This window comes from Schistocerca piceifrons, chromosome 1 (assembly GCF_021461385.2).
Source record: "Schistocerca piceifrons isolate TAMUIC-IGC-003096 chromosome 1, iqSchPice1.1, whole genome shotgun sequence".
NCBI classification, from domain to species: domain Eukaryota; kingdom Metazoa; phylum Arthropoda; class Insecta; order Orthoptera; family Acrididae; genus Schistocerca; species Schistocerca piceifrons.
Genome location: NC_060138.1, coordinates 246,736,916 through 246,751,840, shown reverse-complemented (window position 1 = coordinate 246,751,840; position 14,925 = coordinate 246,736,916). Strand labels below are relative to the sequence as shown.

General features: G+C 39.0%; 1 protein-coding gene across 2 annotated transcripts in view; it reads right to left on the bottom strand.

Moving 5' to 3' along the window:
* LOC124784161 (adipocyte plasma membrane-associated protein-like) overlaps positions 1-14,925 on the bottom strand; it is a 111,309-nt gene that overhangs the window by 36,500 nt on the left and 59,884 nt on the right. For both annotated transcript variants that reach the window (XM_047254080.1, XM_047254079.1), the window contains exon 4: positions 8,595-8,711. In XM_047254080.1, the coding sequence (XP_047110036.1) occupies positions 8,595-8,711 (117 nt within the window). The remainder of the gene's footprint in view (positions 1-8,594; positions 8,712-14,925) is intronic.

The window sequence follows — 14,925 nt, the reverse complement described above, 5'->3', positions numbered from 1 at the left end:
GAGAGTATTGCACAAATATATCAATGAGACCAACACATAATATCGTTAGCAATTTGGTATGGCTGAGAGTGGTATAGAGGGTTGGAATATCTGTCAGCTGCATACTTGTATTTGCTTACCCCACACAGTGCTTCTGCTTGTTAGCAGGGGAGGAGAGGAGGAAGTACTGACAAGTGCAGAGTCAGCTGAATTGTGCTGTTTTGGTAGAGTAACTGCTAAGGCTATTTGACAACAAAACACTTTTATATTATATTTGTAATGCTGTTGAGTAAGTACAGCTGTCCACAGCCTAAATATAGGTTTGAACACTGAAGTACTAAATTAGACAGGGTCCTGTTGGAGTTGGTACGTGCTTGCATTCCTGTGACTTTTGAACTGCCTTACACAGCCAATTTTAGGGGTACCTATAGTTTTAAGGTAAACTGTGAACCACGCTGCAACTTGACATCTTTCATTAACAAATCAAGAACTGAAAAAAGCTATCAGTGAAAAAAACAGTCCAAAGAATAATGGGAAATTGAGTTCTATACCTCTCAATTTGTAGTGTGGAACTTACCTACTATGTAAAGCATTAATAAGTTATTCGTCAAATAGAAACTGAATCACAGGAAAAATATTGGTTATATGTGAGAGAGTGCTGATCAAGAAATATACAAATAAAATATGGTGATACTTTATGTCATTTGTTAGTTAAGTTATGATTATGAGTAACATACTGAAGAGCCAAAGAAACTGGTATACCCGCCTAATATAGTGCAGGACCCCTGCCAGCATGCAGAAGTGCCGCAACACGATGTGGCATGGACTCGACTAATGTCTGAGGTAGTGCTGGCGGGAAGTGACATCATGAATCCTGCAGGGCTGTCCATAAACCTGTAAGAGTACGAGGAGGTGGAGATCTCTTCTGAACAGCACGTTGCAAGGCAGCCCAGATACGCTCAAGCGAAAGTGTTTAAACTCCAAAGAGTGTTTCTGGAGCCACTCTGTAGCAATTCTGGACATATGTGGTGTTGCACTGTCCTGCTGGAACTGCTGAAGTCCATCGGAATGCACAATGTTTCACCTGTCAAGAGCCATATCTAGATGTATCAGGGGTCCCATATCCCTCCAACTTCACACGCCCTACATCCTTACAGAGCCTCCATCAGCTTGAACAATCCCCTGACGACATGCAGTGTCCATGGACTCATGCAGTTGTCTCCATACCTGTACATGTCCATCTGCTTGATACAATTTGAAACAAAACTTGTCTGACCAGGCAACATGTTTCCAGTCATCAACAGTCCAATGTTGGCATTGACAGGCCCAGGTGAGGCGTAAAGACTTGTGTCGTGCAGTCATCAAGGTTACATGAGTGGACCTTCGGCTCTGAAAGCCCATATCAATGATGTTTCGTTGAATGGTTCACACACTGACATTTGTTGATGGCCCAGCATTGAAATCTGCACCAATTTGTGGAAGAGTTGCACTTCTATCACACTGAATGATTCTCTTCAGTCACCGTTGGTCCGATTTTTGCAGAATCTCTTTCCGGCTGCAGTGATGTCAGAGATTTGATGTATTACCAGATTCCTGATAGTCACAGTACACTCGTGAAATGGTTATACGGGAAAAATCACCACTTCATTGCTACCCTGGAGATGCTGTGTCCCACACTCACGTGCTGACTATAACATCATGTTCAAACTCACATAAATCTTGACAACCTGTCAGTGTAGCTGCAGTAACCGATCTAACAACTGCACCAGACACACGTTGTCTTACACAGGGTGTATCATAATTAATGGTGTAAATGCATACAGTTGAAAGTACATGATACTAGAAGGAAAAAAGTTTCAGTAAACATAGGGTCAAAAACGCATACCTCAAGAACATAGGGTCGAAAATGCATACCTTAAGAGCTACGAGCAATTTTTCATCTTTGATACTGTGGAACAGATCTCTTCTACTGCAAATTCTTTACTTTCCATATTTTTGGAAGTGGTAGTATGGACCAAAATTCGAAAAAAATGTCCAGCAACATGTGCTCTAAAACGCATACCTTAAAAGTTACAAGCACTTGATCATTAGAAGAGTTGTGTTCCAAAGTAGCAAAGATGATCAAGTGCTCGTAACTCTTAGAGAATGCATTTTAGAGCAAATGTTTACTTGACTTTTTTCTTGTTTTGGTCCATACTACCAGTTCCCAAAATATGGAAAGCAAAGAACTTGCAGAAAAGGAGATTTGTTTCACAGTATCGAAGATGAAAAATTGCTCGTAGCTCTTAAGACATGCATTTTCGACCCTATGTTTACTGAGAATTTTAAGCTCTAGTATTGTGTACTTTCAATTGTATGCATTTATGCCATTAATTATGATACACCCTGTACAGGCACTGCCGAACCCAGTGCCATATTCTGCACTTTTACATATCTCTGTATTTGAATATACATGCCTAGTCCAGTTTCTTTGCCACTTCAGTGTATATGTTAACTGAATTTTCTGCCAGTGCTTGGCAAACATGATAGTAATATTAAAAAGGATAACATTTCCTAATGTTCTGCAAAATTATATTTATTTGATCGCAAATAAAGATAGCCTGAAAAGCTGAAAACTGGTTCATGACCAAATAAAAACAGTTCTGCATATTATTAGGAAGTGTTATCCTTGTCTCAACTTGTCGCCTGAAGATAGACTGAGAAGCCGAAAGCAGGTTGTGACTGAACAAATATAATTTTGCTGAACATTAAGCAGTGTTATCCTTTTTAATATTAATAATATATTAATTATTTGCAGTGGGGAATAATCCTTTCACCTGAGAATGATTTATCCACAAATAATTTTTTATCAATTTATTTGAAAAAATACCCAAATGTAAATTTATTTGAATAATGCCCGTCTCTGGACTGTAACAGTAAAACTTGAAGGTCTGTAACAAGAAGGCCTTCAAGAAGACGTATATGTCATCTACAAACATACACTCTTCAACTTTGGCAGAAGCTATCCATTACAATTGCGGGAATCAGTAGGGCTGTAACAAGAGGGCCTTCAAGAAGAATGGTGAGTGTCATCTGCAAACACACACTCTTCATCTTTGTCGTAGGCTATCCATAATGACTGGGGGCATCAGTAGGTCTAAAATGTATTTTTTGTAAATACAACACAAGGGGCTTCCCCATGACAGAAGTCGGGTTCTTCCACATATCCAGAATCCATTAACACGTCGCTGAAGCATGCGATCCATCTTTGGTGTGAGGTTTTTCCTTTTCCCTTCCCTTTTGTCTCCGTTTATTTGGGGAGCCTGTGATGGGGAAATAACATGAGGATAGATTTGCTGCCTTCCTCTGGTAGATTCTACTTCCAAGGACTGTGTGGAAAGACTGACATTCAGTCAATCAGCCAAATGAAATATGGCATGCGTTGATGGCTTTAAGGACATACTCTTAGTTTTGATATTGTTTATTATTGTATATTCACTACAAACTGCTTGCCCATTTTTATCATGAGCCATTTCTTAGCCTTGTAACTGGAGGAACTCAAAAGTGTTGGGCTGGTTCACTTCTGCAGCTACACTTGTTACACACAGTGGAAAGTCAAGGATGGAATAACAACAGTATGGAAAGTATAGAATACTACTCAACACACAGAGGAGGTGGTGAATCACAGACACGCACAATGAAAAGAACAATAGAAGTATTTAAGCTATCACACAAAGTCCTTCCTCAGCTGTAGAGCTCTCACACATTCACACAATAACTCACACACCTAGTATTCTTTCAACTGTGCCTGTGTGCTATGTGACGCTTTCTCTATGTAGGGCACAAAAGTAACTTGTGTTATGCCACAGAGTAGTGAAGGGGAAGGAATTAAAATTTTACTCTAGTTCACACAAGCACTGACACACACAACTCCAGGAAGATGTGGTTGATATAGCTATGGAGCTGAAAGAAACAATCAACACTGTAAGTCGGTGTTGTATGTGTGTACACGGTGCTACATTGGCACCAATCACCAGGCACAAGTTACACATTCAGCAAAATGTCCACTGAGAGAGAGAGAGAGAGAGAGAGAGAGAGAGAGAGAGTTCACCTAAATGTCTCCCTCCTGTCTCCATTAAAACTGCAGTTCTCCACATCTGAATTCAGTTGGTCACTAGGATCGATGTCATTTGTACCGAACTACTTTGATTATTGTTGTGCAGTGACATATATGTGTTAGATGTTCCAGAACTTCATTTGAACACACTGCTTGCTGTTCCTGAGGTGGCAACATGCAAGTAACCATAACTTGCAGCTCTTGGGACTTTGCACTGGCCGCCTATCACATTGGCGATGGAGAGCTTCAGGGTCTTCCAACACCAGTACATCTTTGTCACTTTAACATCATCATCATTGCTGGGTGAGAGGACCATCCAGTGCCTCTGTTCCTGATCATCACTACAATCACTTCCAGGTGCCAAGATCTGCCTGTCCCATGGGGTGCAGTACAGCCAAGAATGCTCTGCACTGTGTGGAGGCATAATCTGATGCTACAGTTACTTTTTGTCATCAGTCTTCTGACTGGTTTGATGTGGCCCGTCATGAATTCCTCTCCTGTGCTAACCTCTTCATAACAGAGTAGTACTTGCAACCTATGTCCTCAATTATTTGCTGGATGTATTCCAATCCCTGTCTTCCTCTACAGTTTTTGCCCTTTACAGTTCCCTCTAGTACCATGGAAGTCATTCCCTCATGTCTTAACAGATGTCCTATCGTCCTGTCCCTTCTCCTTATCAGTGTTTTCCACATATTCCTTTCCTCTCCAATTCTGTGTAGAACCTCCTCATTCCTTACCTTATTTGTCCACCTAATTTTCAACATTCATCTGTAGTACCACATCTCAAATGCTTCGATTCTATTCTGTTCCGGTTTTCCCACAGTCCATGTTTCACTACCATACAGTGCTGTACTCCAGATGTACATTCTCAGAAATTTCTTTCTCATACTAATGATATTTGACATTAGTAGACTTCTCTTGGACAGTCATGCCTTTTTTTGCCATAGATAGTCTGCTTTTGATGTCCTCCTTGCTACGTCCATCATTGGTTATTTTTCTGCCTACGTAGGAGAATTCCTTAACTTCATCTACTTCATGACCATCAATCCTGATGTTAAGTTTCTCACTGTTCTCATTTCTACTACTTCTCATTACCTTCATTTTTCTTCAATTTACTCTCAGTCCATACTGTGTGCTCATTAGACTGTTCATTCCATTCAGCAGATCATGTAAGTCTTGAAACTTCCCGGCAGATTAAAACTGTGTGCCAGACCGAGACTTGAACTCGGGACTCGAGTTCGAGTCTTGGTCCAGCACACAGTTTTAATCTGCCAGGAAGTTTCATATCAGCACACACTCCACTGCACAGTGAAAATCTTATTCTGGCATGTAATTCTTCTTCACTTTCACTCCGGATAGCAATGTCATCAGCAAATCGTATCATTGATATCCTTTCACCTTGAATTTTAATTCCACTCCTGAACCTTTCTTTTATTTCCATCATTGCTTCCTTGATGTACAGACTGAAGAGTAGGGGCAAAAGGCTACATCCTTGTCTTACACCATTTTTAGTATGAGCACTTCATTCATGGTTGTCCGCTCTTATTATTCCCTCTTGACTGTTGTACATATTGTATATGACCCGTCGCTCCCTATAGCTTACCCCTCCTGTTTTCAGAATTTTGAACATCTTGCACCACTTTTACATTGTTGAACGCTTTTTCCAGGTCAACAATTCCTAGGAATGTGTCTTGATTTTTCTTTAGTCTTGTTTCCAATATTAACCACAATGTCAGAATTGCCTCTCTCTGGCCTTTACTTTTCCTAAAGCCAAACTGATCGTCATACAGCGCATCCTCAATTTTCTTTTCCATTCTTCTGTATATTAATCTTGTAAGCAACTTGGATGCATGGGCTGTTAAGCTGATCATGCAATAATTCTTGCACTTGTAAGCTCTTGCCCTCTTTGGAATTTTGTGGATGATGCTTTTCCGAAAGTCAGATGGTATGTAGCCAGACTCATACATTCTACATACCAACATGAATAGTCATTTTGTTGCCACTTCTTCCAATGATTTTAGAAATTCTGATGGAATATTATCTATCCCTTCTGCCTTATCTGACTTTAAGTCCTCCAAAGCACTTTTAAATTCTGATTCCAATACTAGATCCCCTATCTCTTCTACATCGACTCTTGTTTCTTCTTCTATCACATCCGACAAATCTTTCCTCTTATAGAGGGTTTCAGTGTATTCTTTCCATTTATCTGCTCCCTCCTCTGCATTTAACAGTGGAATTCCCATTGCACTCTTAATGTTACCACGCTTGCTTTTAATGCCACTGAAGGTTGTTTTGACTTTCCTGTATGCTGAGTCTGTCCTTCCGACAATCATTTCTTTTTTGATGTCTTCACATTTTTCCTGCAGCCATTTCATCTTAGCTTCCCTGCACTTCCTATTTATTTCATTCCTCAGCGACTTGTATTTCTGTATTCCTGAGTGTCCCGGAACATTTATGTACTTCCACCTTTCATCAATCAACTGAAGTATTTCTTCTGTTACCCATAGTTTCTTTGCAGTTACCTTCTTTGTACCTATGTTTTCCTTCCCAACTTCTGTGATGGCCCTTTTTAGAGATTTCCATTCCTCTTCAACTGTACTGCCTACTGAGCTATTCCTTATTGCTGTATCTAAAGCCTTAGAGAACTTCAAACATATCTCGTCATTCCTTAGTACTTCCGTATCCCACTTCTTTGCGTATTGATTCTTCCTGACTAATGTCTTAAACTTCAGCCTACTCTTCATCACTACTATATTGTGATCTGAGTCTATACCTGAACTATCATTGTCAGTGTTGGTTTGCTGTCGATTCGGATAAGAATGATCCTGTCACTGAACTGTTCCCAGAAACCCACTCCCTGCCCTACCTTCCTATTCATAATGAATCCTATTCCTGTTACACCATTTTCTGCTGCTGCTGATATTACCCTATACTCATCTGACCAGAAATCCTTGTCTTCTTTCTGCTTCACTTCACTGACCCCTACTATATCTAGATTCAGCCTTTGCATTTCCCTTTTCAGATCTTCTAGTTTCCCTACCCCATTCAAGCTTCTGACATTCCATGCCCTGACTCATAGAATGTTATCCTTCCATTGATTATTCAATCTTTTTCTCATGGTAACCTCCCCCTTGGCAGTCCCCTCCTGTAGATCCGAATGGGGGACTATTCCAGAATGGAGATATCATCATGACACTTCTTCAATTACAGGCCAAATGTCCTGTGGGTACACATTATGTGTCTTTAACGCAGTGGTTTCCATTGCCTTCTGTATCCTCAGGCTGTTGATCATTGCTGATTCTTCTGCCTTTAGGAGCAGTTTCCCACCCTTAGAACAAGATAGTGCACTGAACCTTTGTCTACTCCTCCACCCTCTTTGACAAGGCCATTGGCAGAATGTGGGTGACTTCTTATGCCGGAAGTCTTCAACTCTCAATGCTGATTATTAATCAAAATTTAGATGGTGGTAGGATTTGAATCTGGGACCAGAGACGTTTTGATTATGATTCAAAGACACTACCCCTAGACCACGCGTGCTGACAGTTAGAATCATCAAAATCCCTCCATTTCACTAGCATGAGATGTCAGCTGAGGCTGACAACAAAATGCAAAACTGTAAATCTGAACAAATAAATATTTACTTGCTTATCATGTTTGAATAGTGCTACAAGATACTCTACAGGTTCCACAACACCATCCTGACAACGTAGAGGTGTCTCCATTTGGTGCCCTCACACTGGTCATGACATGCCTGTGAAAATATTATTAAGTGGATATACGGAACAGCAATTTCTGAATGATTAAATGATTCATCCAGAATGTACATTACACTGTTACTTTACTGCCCCCTCCCCCCCCAAAAAAGTCATTAGTTGTTTAGCTTTCAGAAAATTTCTAAATTTAAAACATATCTAGTAGTGAAACAAGCAAAATTAATTTTTTTATATTATTTTATGCAATTTTTGCTGACAAATAATATTGTAACAGGCTGTAAATTCATGTGAGAGGTATGTAACTGCCAAAGGACACAACACAATATAATTCATTTTTAAAATGACATTTTGTGACCCTCACACAAGAGGAACTGCTGCACCAAAAGCTGCTTAACCAGTGTCTGTTGCAGAATTTTCTACACTCCCATGCAATATTTCTCCAAACAGAAGAAAATATTCAAACTAATCATTGTGCATTGTGAACCTAGGACATGTATTTTATTGTTGTGCTATCAAATAAATTACAAACTAAATTTCATATTTTATTGAGAAAAAATGTGTCACATACTGTAAAAGGAGTCATCTTACCAACTGGCCCTGCGTTTTCACTTTTTGATAAATACAATTTTATAGCAACACTACAGGGAATACACAATAATAAACCTTACATAAAGAGATCGAAAATATTTAATACAGTCAGATTTTTCAACACTGAGAAGTGGCATAAAGTTAACTTCAAAGAAAATTTAAAATCACCATATTTTCAATATTGAATTCAGATTTAGTTTAGTTTACAGAACACTTACCAGTTTCAACGTTAACTTTGAACAGTCCATAATAAGTATCGGCAACATAAAGATTGCCATGTTTGTCAAATTTTAAGCCAAGTGGGCGTCCACAAATACTCTCTTCCCAGTAACCACCTGAAATGCAGCAAACTAATAAGAATAACAATAATTTTTAAAAAATTAAATCATTTTTTCTACCAACTTTACCACTTGCACTTAAGTTACTGACCAGTGAAGGAAACTGGTTTCTTGGCACAAATCCTTTGCCTCTGTTTCACTAAATGCACACACTATAAGGTTAAAAGCATCTGGATACCTATATCTGTTTGCTGCAACTGTGCAGCTAAAAGAATTCACAACTTACTCAGTTTTTAACGAAACACTAAGCATTGATATAATGAAGACAAATTTCATTTCTGTTTTTTCTTAAGCATTTTGGTTAATTGCTGCCAGGGTTCTGGGTGAATTGATTTATCATGTAACAAGTTCTAGTTCATACCCAAGATGCTTACATATCTACAGTTGTAAATTCTTCCATAGTTTGGGGAAACATACTGTTGTGTAAAACGGTTTTATAAATTATTTTATTTGTTTTATGACTGACTTAAATTAACGATATGGTATCGAACAGGAAAAGGCTCCAGTTTATCACATCACTGTCATGAAACTTTCCAGTTAGCCCTTATATGCTTTAAGAAAGTGTTCCTGCTACACCTTACACAGTTTAAGAAAGTTTTCCTGCTAATCTTTTCACACTTTAAGGAAGCTTTCCTGTTACCCAATTAGACTCTTTAAAGAAGCTTTCCTGTTACCCATTCCACACTTTAAGAAAGCATTCATGTCAACTGTTGCACACTTTACAAAATGTTTTCACTACTCTATATGCTAAAGGAAAGTTTTGCTAACACAATGCACTCTTATAGGAAACTTCCATCCTACTTCTTTATACACGATCTATTCGCACTTACCTGTACATTATAGAAGCCTACTCCCTCTACAAATGACTCTGCCACAGATGAAGTTTAAGTCTCTTTAATACTAAAGGTTTTTTAATTCAAGACAAGAACAACAATATTAGGAAAAGGAAAGTTGTTACTCGCCATACAGCAGAGATGCTGAGTCACAGATAGGCACAACAAAAAGACTCTCACAAATAACCTTTCAGCCAACAAGGCCTTTTTGGGTGAAAGCTTATTTGTGAGAGTCTTTTTGTTGTGCCTATCTGTGACTCAGTATCTCCGCTATATGGTGAGTAGCAACTTTCATTTTCATAATATTGTTACATCCAATCCTGGATTTTCCATTGTCTAAACCAAGAATAACAATAAGACAATCAAACCACAAAGAAAATTTGAGTCAGTTATCACTGCCAGTAAGTCTGTCAGTATATGCCACAGTCTTAAATAAATGAGTAACAATGATGTTTCGTACTTATACCCTATTAAGGGGTGAACAATCCAACACAGTGTTACAAGCAAATCAGGGCCAATAACCTGTTAGTATAATGAGAAGCTTCTGTGATTATTTTCTACTCTTGACACCTGTAAGTCTTGTTTCAAGATGACACAAAGGAAATGGTCTTCCACAATTGAAAAGAAAATGTTCATTATTCTTGTGTGAAATTGCAAATGATATATGTTTTTATTTATTAAGTACATGCAGAATTTAATGAAGATTTAAAAGTCGATGTTTCATCAAATATGATGAACATAAATATCAGAACGCAAATATCAGAGAGTGTGTGAAAATAGTTACATTGACTGAACATTAAAGCTTGTGTAATGAAAATATTGAAGTTGTGGTACAGGAATCTGACAACTTTAGGAGCATTTCTTTTAGACAATGAGTAATCCATACTGGCCTGCAATAGCAAGGTGTTGAAACCACTTTTTGGGACCTGGTGGTGTCCATTCTGTAGGATTGCCGTCCATCTTTGTCCTCCAACATTTCAGTGGCAGTGAAGTAACCCCCCACCACTACCACCTCGGGGGGGGGGGGGGGGGGGGGGGAAAGCTGAGATGAGTATCTGTCTTTGGGGCTATCTTCTTTCCTTCTTCAGTGTTATCATTGCTGATTTTTTCTTTCTTCTCACTTCCCTCTTTTGGGTACCATTCCTATCATCCCCTCATTTCATATTCAATAGTCCCCATTGTGAGACTATTCTCTTTGTGTTACAATTTTATTTCCAATTTTTTGGGAATTAGTCAGGATTACAAGAGCACTGAGAAAAATGTTTCCTTAGCCACTCATTGAGTCATTATTCACAGGATTATAACAATACTGTATGACAATATTTTTCTGTATGAAGATAATAGTTATGATTGATTTATTGTGCACTTCTGTTCAAGGATGCTAGCAATGTCAGTTTTATGACAGGAAGAACAGGTGCATACGTTACAAAAAGCATAATTTATGGCTTGCTAGCATCAATGTTATATTAGACAATAATTATATGCTTTCCCAGCAGTAAAAGTAACATTATGGTAAAGTAACATAAATTTATACTGAGTGCTAGCTAAAATAATATAACTGTAATTTATATGCAAGGGCTGCTGGCTACGGTGGTACAAATGGGCACTTAGAAAATGGATATAGGATAAACTATGCGTAAAACCAACCAACTAAGTGTGTTAGCTGATAAAGTAGGAGTAAGGATACAGATATTTGTATGTGTATCAATGAAGGAGGAGCTACACCTTTGATGAGGAAAAGGAGGAAGAATGTGAATCTGTAGAAACATTTGATTAAACAGGAGAAATGTGTATGAGAAAGGAGGTGTAAATGATAGTTTCTGCAGAAGTCGAACATTTAATATTTTGAGACTTACTTCAATGTTGTGTGGAAATAAATTTATCTAACAAGGGGTGGCCACAATATTGGGATCATGGATTTACTTCAAACTTTGTACACCCTTACAAGGCCATTAAAACAACATAATGTGCAAGTAGTAAGGTGCACTAGTCTGGCAATTCTGAGAAAATTTCAGGAGAGGTTTACGTGTCTATTATGTAACTGATGTATCTGTGCGAAGCTGTCGGTCATAAGAATTAATTGTGGTCAAACGGTTAGTGTTCATGCCTTGCAAGAGAGCCGTGGTCAAGGCAATGGTTTGAATCCAGCTAACACTTAATTTGTGATCTATTTTTTTCATCACTGGCCCCTTTATTCAATTTATATGACATTTGACCCCCCATGAAACATGGACCTTGACATTAGTGGGGAGGCTTGCGTGCCTCAGCAATACAGATAGCCGTACCGTAGGTGCAACCACAACGGAGGGGTATCTGTTGAGAGGCCAGACAAACGTGTGGTTCCTGAAGAGGGGCAGCAGCCTTTTCAGTAGTTGCAAGGACAACAGTCTGGATGATTGACTGATCTGGCCTTGTAACAATAACCAAAACGGCCTTGCTGTGCTGGTACTGTGGATGGCTGAAAGCAAGGGGAAACTACGGCCGTAATTTTTCCCGAGGGTATGCAGCTTTACTGTATGATTAAATGATGATGGCGTCCTCTTCGGTAAAATATTCCGGAGGTAAAATAGTCCACCATTCGGATCTCCGGGCGGGGACTACTCAAGAGGATGTCGTTATCAGGAGAAAGAAAACTGGCGCTCTACGGATCGGAGTGTGGAATGTCAGATTCCTTAATCGGGCAGGTAGGTTAGAAAATTTAAAAAGAGAAATGGATAGGTTAAAGTTAGATATAGTGGGAATTAGTGAAGTTCGGTGGCAGGAGGAACAAGATTTCTGGTCAGGTAACTACAGGGTTATAAACACAAAATCAAATACGGGTAATGCAGGAGTAGGTTTAATAATGAATAGGAAAATAGGAATGTGGGTGAGCTACTACAAACAGTATAGTGAACGCATTACTGTGGCCAAGATAAGACACGAAGCCCATGGCAACCACAGTAGTACAAGTTTATATGGCAACTAGCTCTGCAGATGACGAAGAAATTGAAGAAATGTATGATGAAATAAAAGAAATTATTCAGATAGTGAAGGGTGACGAAAATTTAATAGTCATGGGTGACTGGAATTCGGTAGTAGGAAAAGGGAGAGAAGGAAACGTAGTAGGTAAATATGGATTGGGGCTAAGAAATGAAAGAGGAAGCCGTCTGGTAGAATTTTGCACAGAGCACAACTTAATCATAGCTAACACTTGGTTCAAGAATCATAAAAGAAAGTTGTATACATGGAAGAAGCCTGGAGATACTAAAAGGTTTCAGATAGATTATATAATGGTAAGACGGAGATTTAGGAACCAGGTTCTAAATTGTAAGACATTTCCAGGGGCAGATGTGGACTCTGACCACAATCTATTGGTTATGAACTGTAGATTAAAACTGAAGAAACTGCAAAAAGGTGGGAATTTAAGGAGATGGGACCTGGATAAACTGACTAAACCAGAGGTTGTACAGAGTTTCAGGGAGAGCAACAGGGAACAATGGACAGGAATGGGGGAAAGAAATACAGTAGAAGAAGAATGGGTAGCTTTGAGGGATGAAGTAGTGAAGGCAGCAGAGGATCAAGTAGGTAAAAAGACGAGGACTAGTAGAAATCCTTGGGTAACAGAAGAAATATTTAATTTAATTGATGAAAGGAGAAAATATAAATATGCAGTAAATGAAGCGGGCAAAAAGGAATACAAACGTCTCAAAAATGAGATAGACAGGAAGTGCAAAATGGCTAAGCAGGGATGGCTAGAGGTCAAATGTAAGGATGTAGAGGCTTATCTCACTAGGGGTAAGATAGATACTGCCTACAGGAAAATTAAAGAGACCTTTGGAGATAAGAGAACCACTTGTATGAACATCAAGAGTTCAGATGGAAACCCAGTTCTAAGCAAAGAAGGGAAAGCAGAAAGGTGGAAGGAGTATATAGAGGGTCTATACAAGGGCAATGTACTTGAGGACAATATTATGGAAATGGAAGAGGATGTAGATGAAGACGAAATGGGAGATACAATACTGCGTGAAGAGTTTGACAGAGCACTGAAAGACCTGAGTCGAAACAAGGCCCCCAGAGTAGACAACATTCCATTGGAACTACTGACGGCCTTGGGAGAGCCAGTCCTGACAAAACTCTACCATCTGGCGAGCAAGATGTATGAAACAGGTGAAATACCCCCAGACTTCAAGAAGAATATAATAATTCCAATCCCAAAGAAAGCAGGTGTTGACAGATGTGAAAATTACCGAACTATCAGTTTAATAAGTCACAGCTGCAAAATACTAACGCGAATTCTTTACAGACGAATGGAAAAACTAGTAGAAGCTGACCTCGGGGAAGATCCGTTTGGATTCCATAGAAATGTTGGAACACGTGAGGCAATACTGCCCTTACGACTTATCTTAGAAGCTAGATTAAGGAAGGGCAAACCTACATTTCTAGCATTTGTAGACTTAGAGAAAGCTTTTGACAATGTTGACTGGAATACTCTCTTTCAAATTCTGAAGGTGGTAGGGATAAAATACAGGGAGCGAAAGGCTATTTACAAATTGTACAGAAACCAGATGGCAGTTATAAGAGTCAAGGGACATGAAAGGGAAGCAGTGGTTGGGAAGGGAGTGAGACAGGGTTGTAGTCTCTCCCCTTCAATCTGTATATTGAGCAAGCAGTAAAGGAAACAAAAGAAAAATTCGGAGTAGGTAATAAAATCCATGGAGAAGAAATAAAAACTTTGAGGTTCACCAATGACATTGTAATTCTGTCAGAGACAGCAAAGGACTTGGAAGAGCAGTTGAACGGAATGGATAGTGTCTTGAAAGGAGGATATAAGATGAACATCAACAAAAGCAAAATGAGGATAATGGAATGTAGTCGAATTAAGTCGAGTGATGCTGAGGGAATTAGATTAGGAAATGAAACACTTAAAGTAGTAAAGGAGTTTTGCTATTTGGGGAGCAAAATAACTGATGATGGTCGAAGTAGAGAGGATATAAAATGTAGACTGGCAATGGCAAGGAAAGCGTTTCTGAAGAAGAGAAATTTGTTAACATTGAGTATAGATTTAAGTGTCAGGAAGTCATTTCTGAAAGTATTTGTATGGAGTGTAGCCATGTATGGAAGTGAAATGTGGACGACAAATAGTTTAGACAAGAAGAGAATAGAAGCTTTCGAAATATGGTGCTACTGAAGAATGCTGAAGATTAGATGGGTAGATCACATAACTAATGAGGAAGTATTGAATAGGATTGGGGAGAAGAGGAGTTTGTGGCACAACTTGACCAGAAGAATGGATCGATTGGTAGGACATGTTCTGAGGCATCAAGGGATCACCAATTTAGTATTGGAGGGCAGCGTGGAGGGTAAAAATTATAGAGAGAGACCAAGAGATGAATACACTA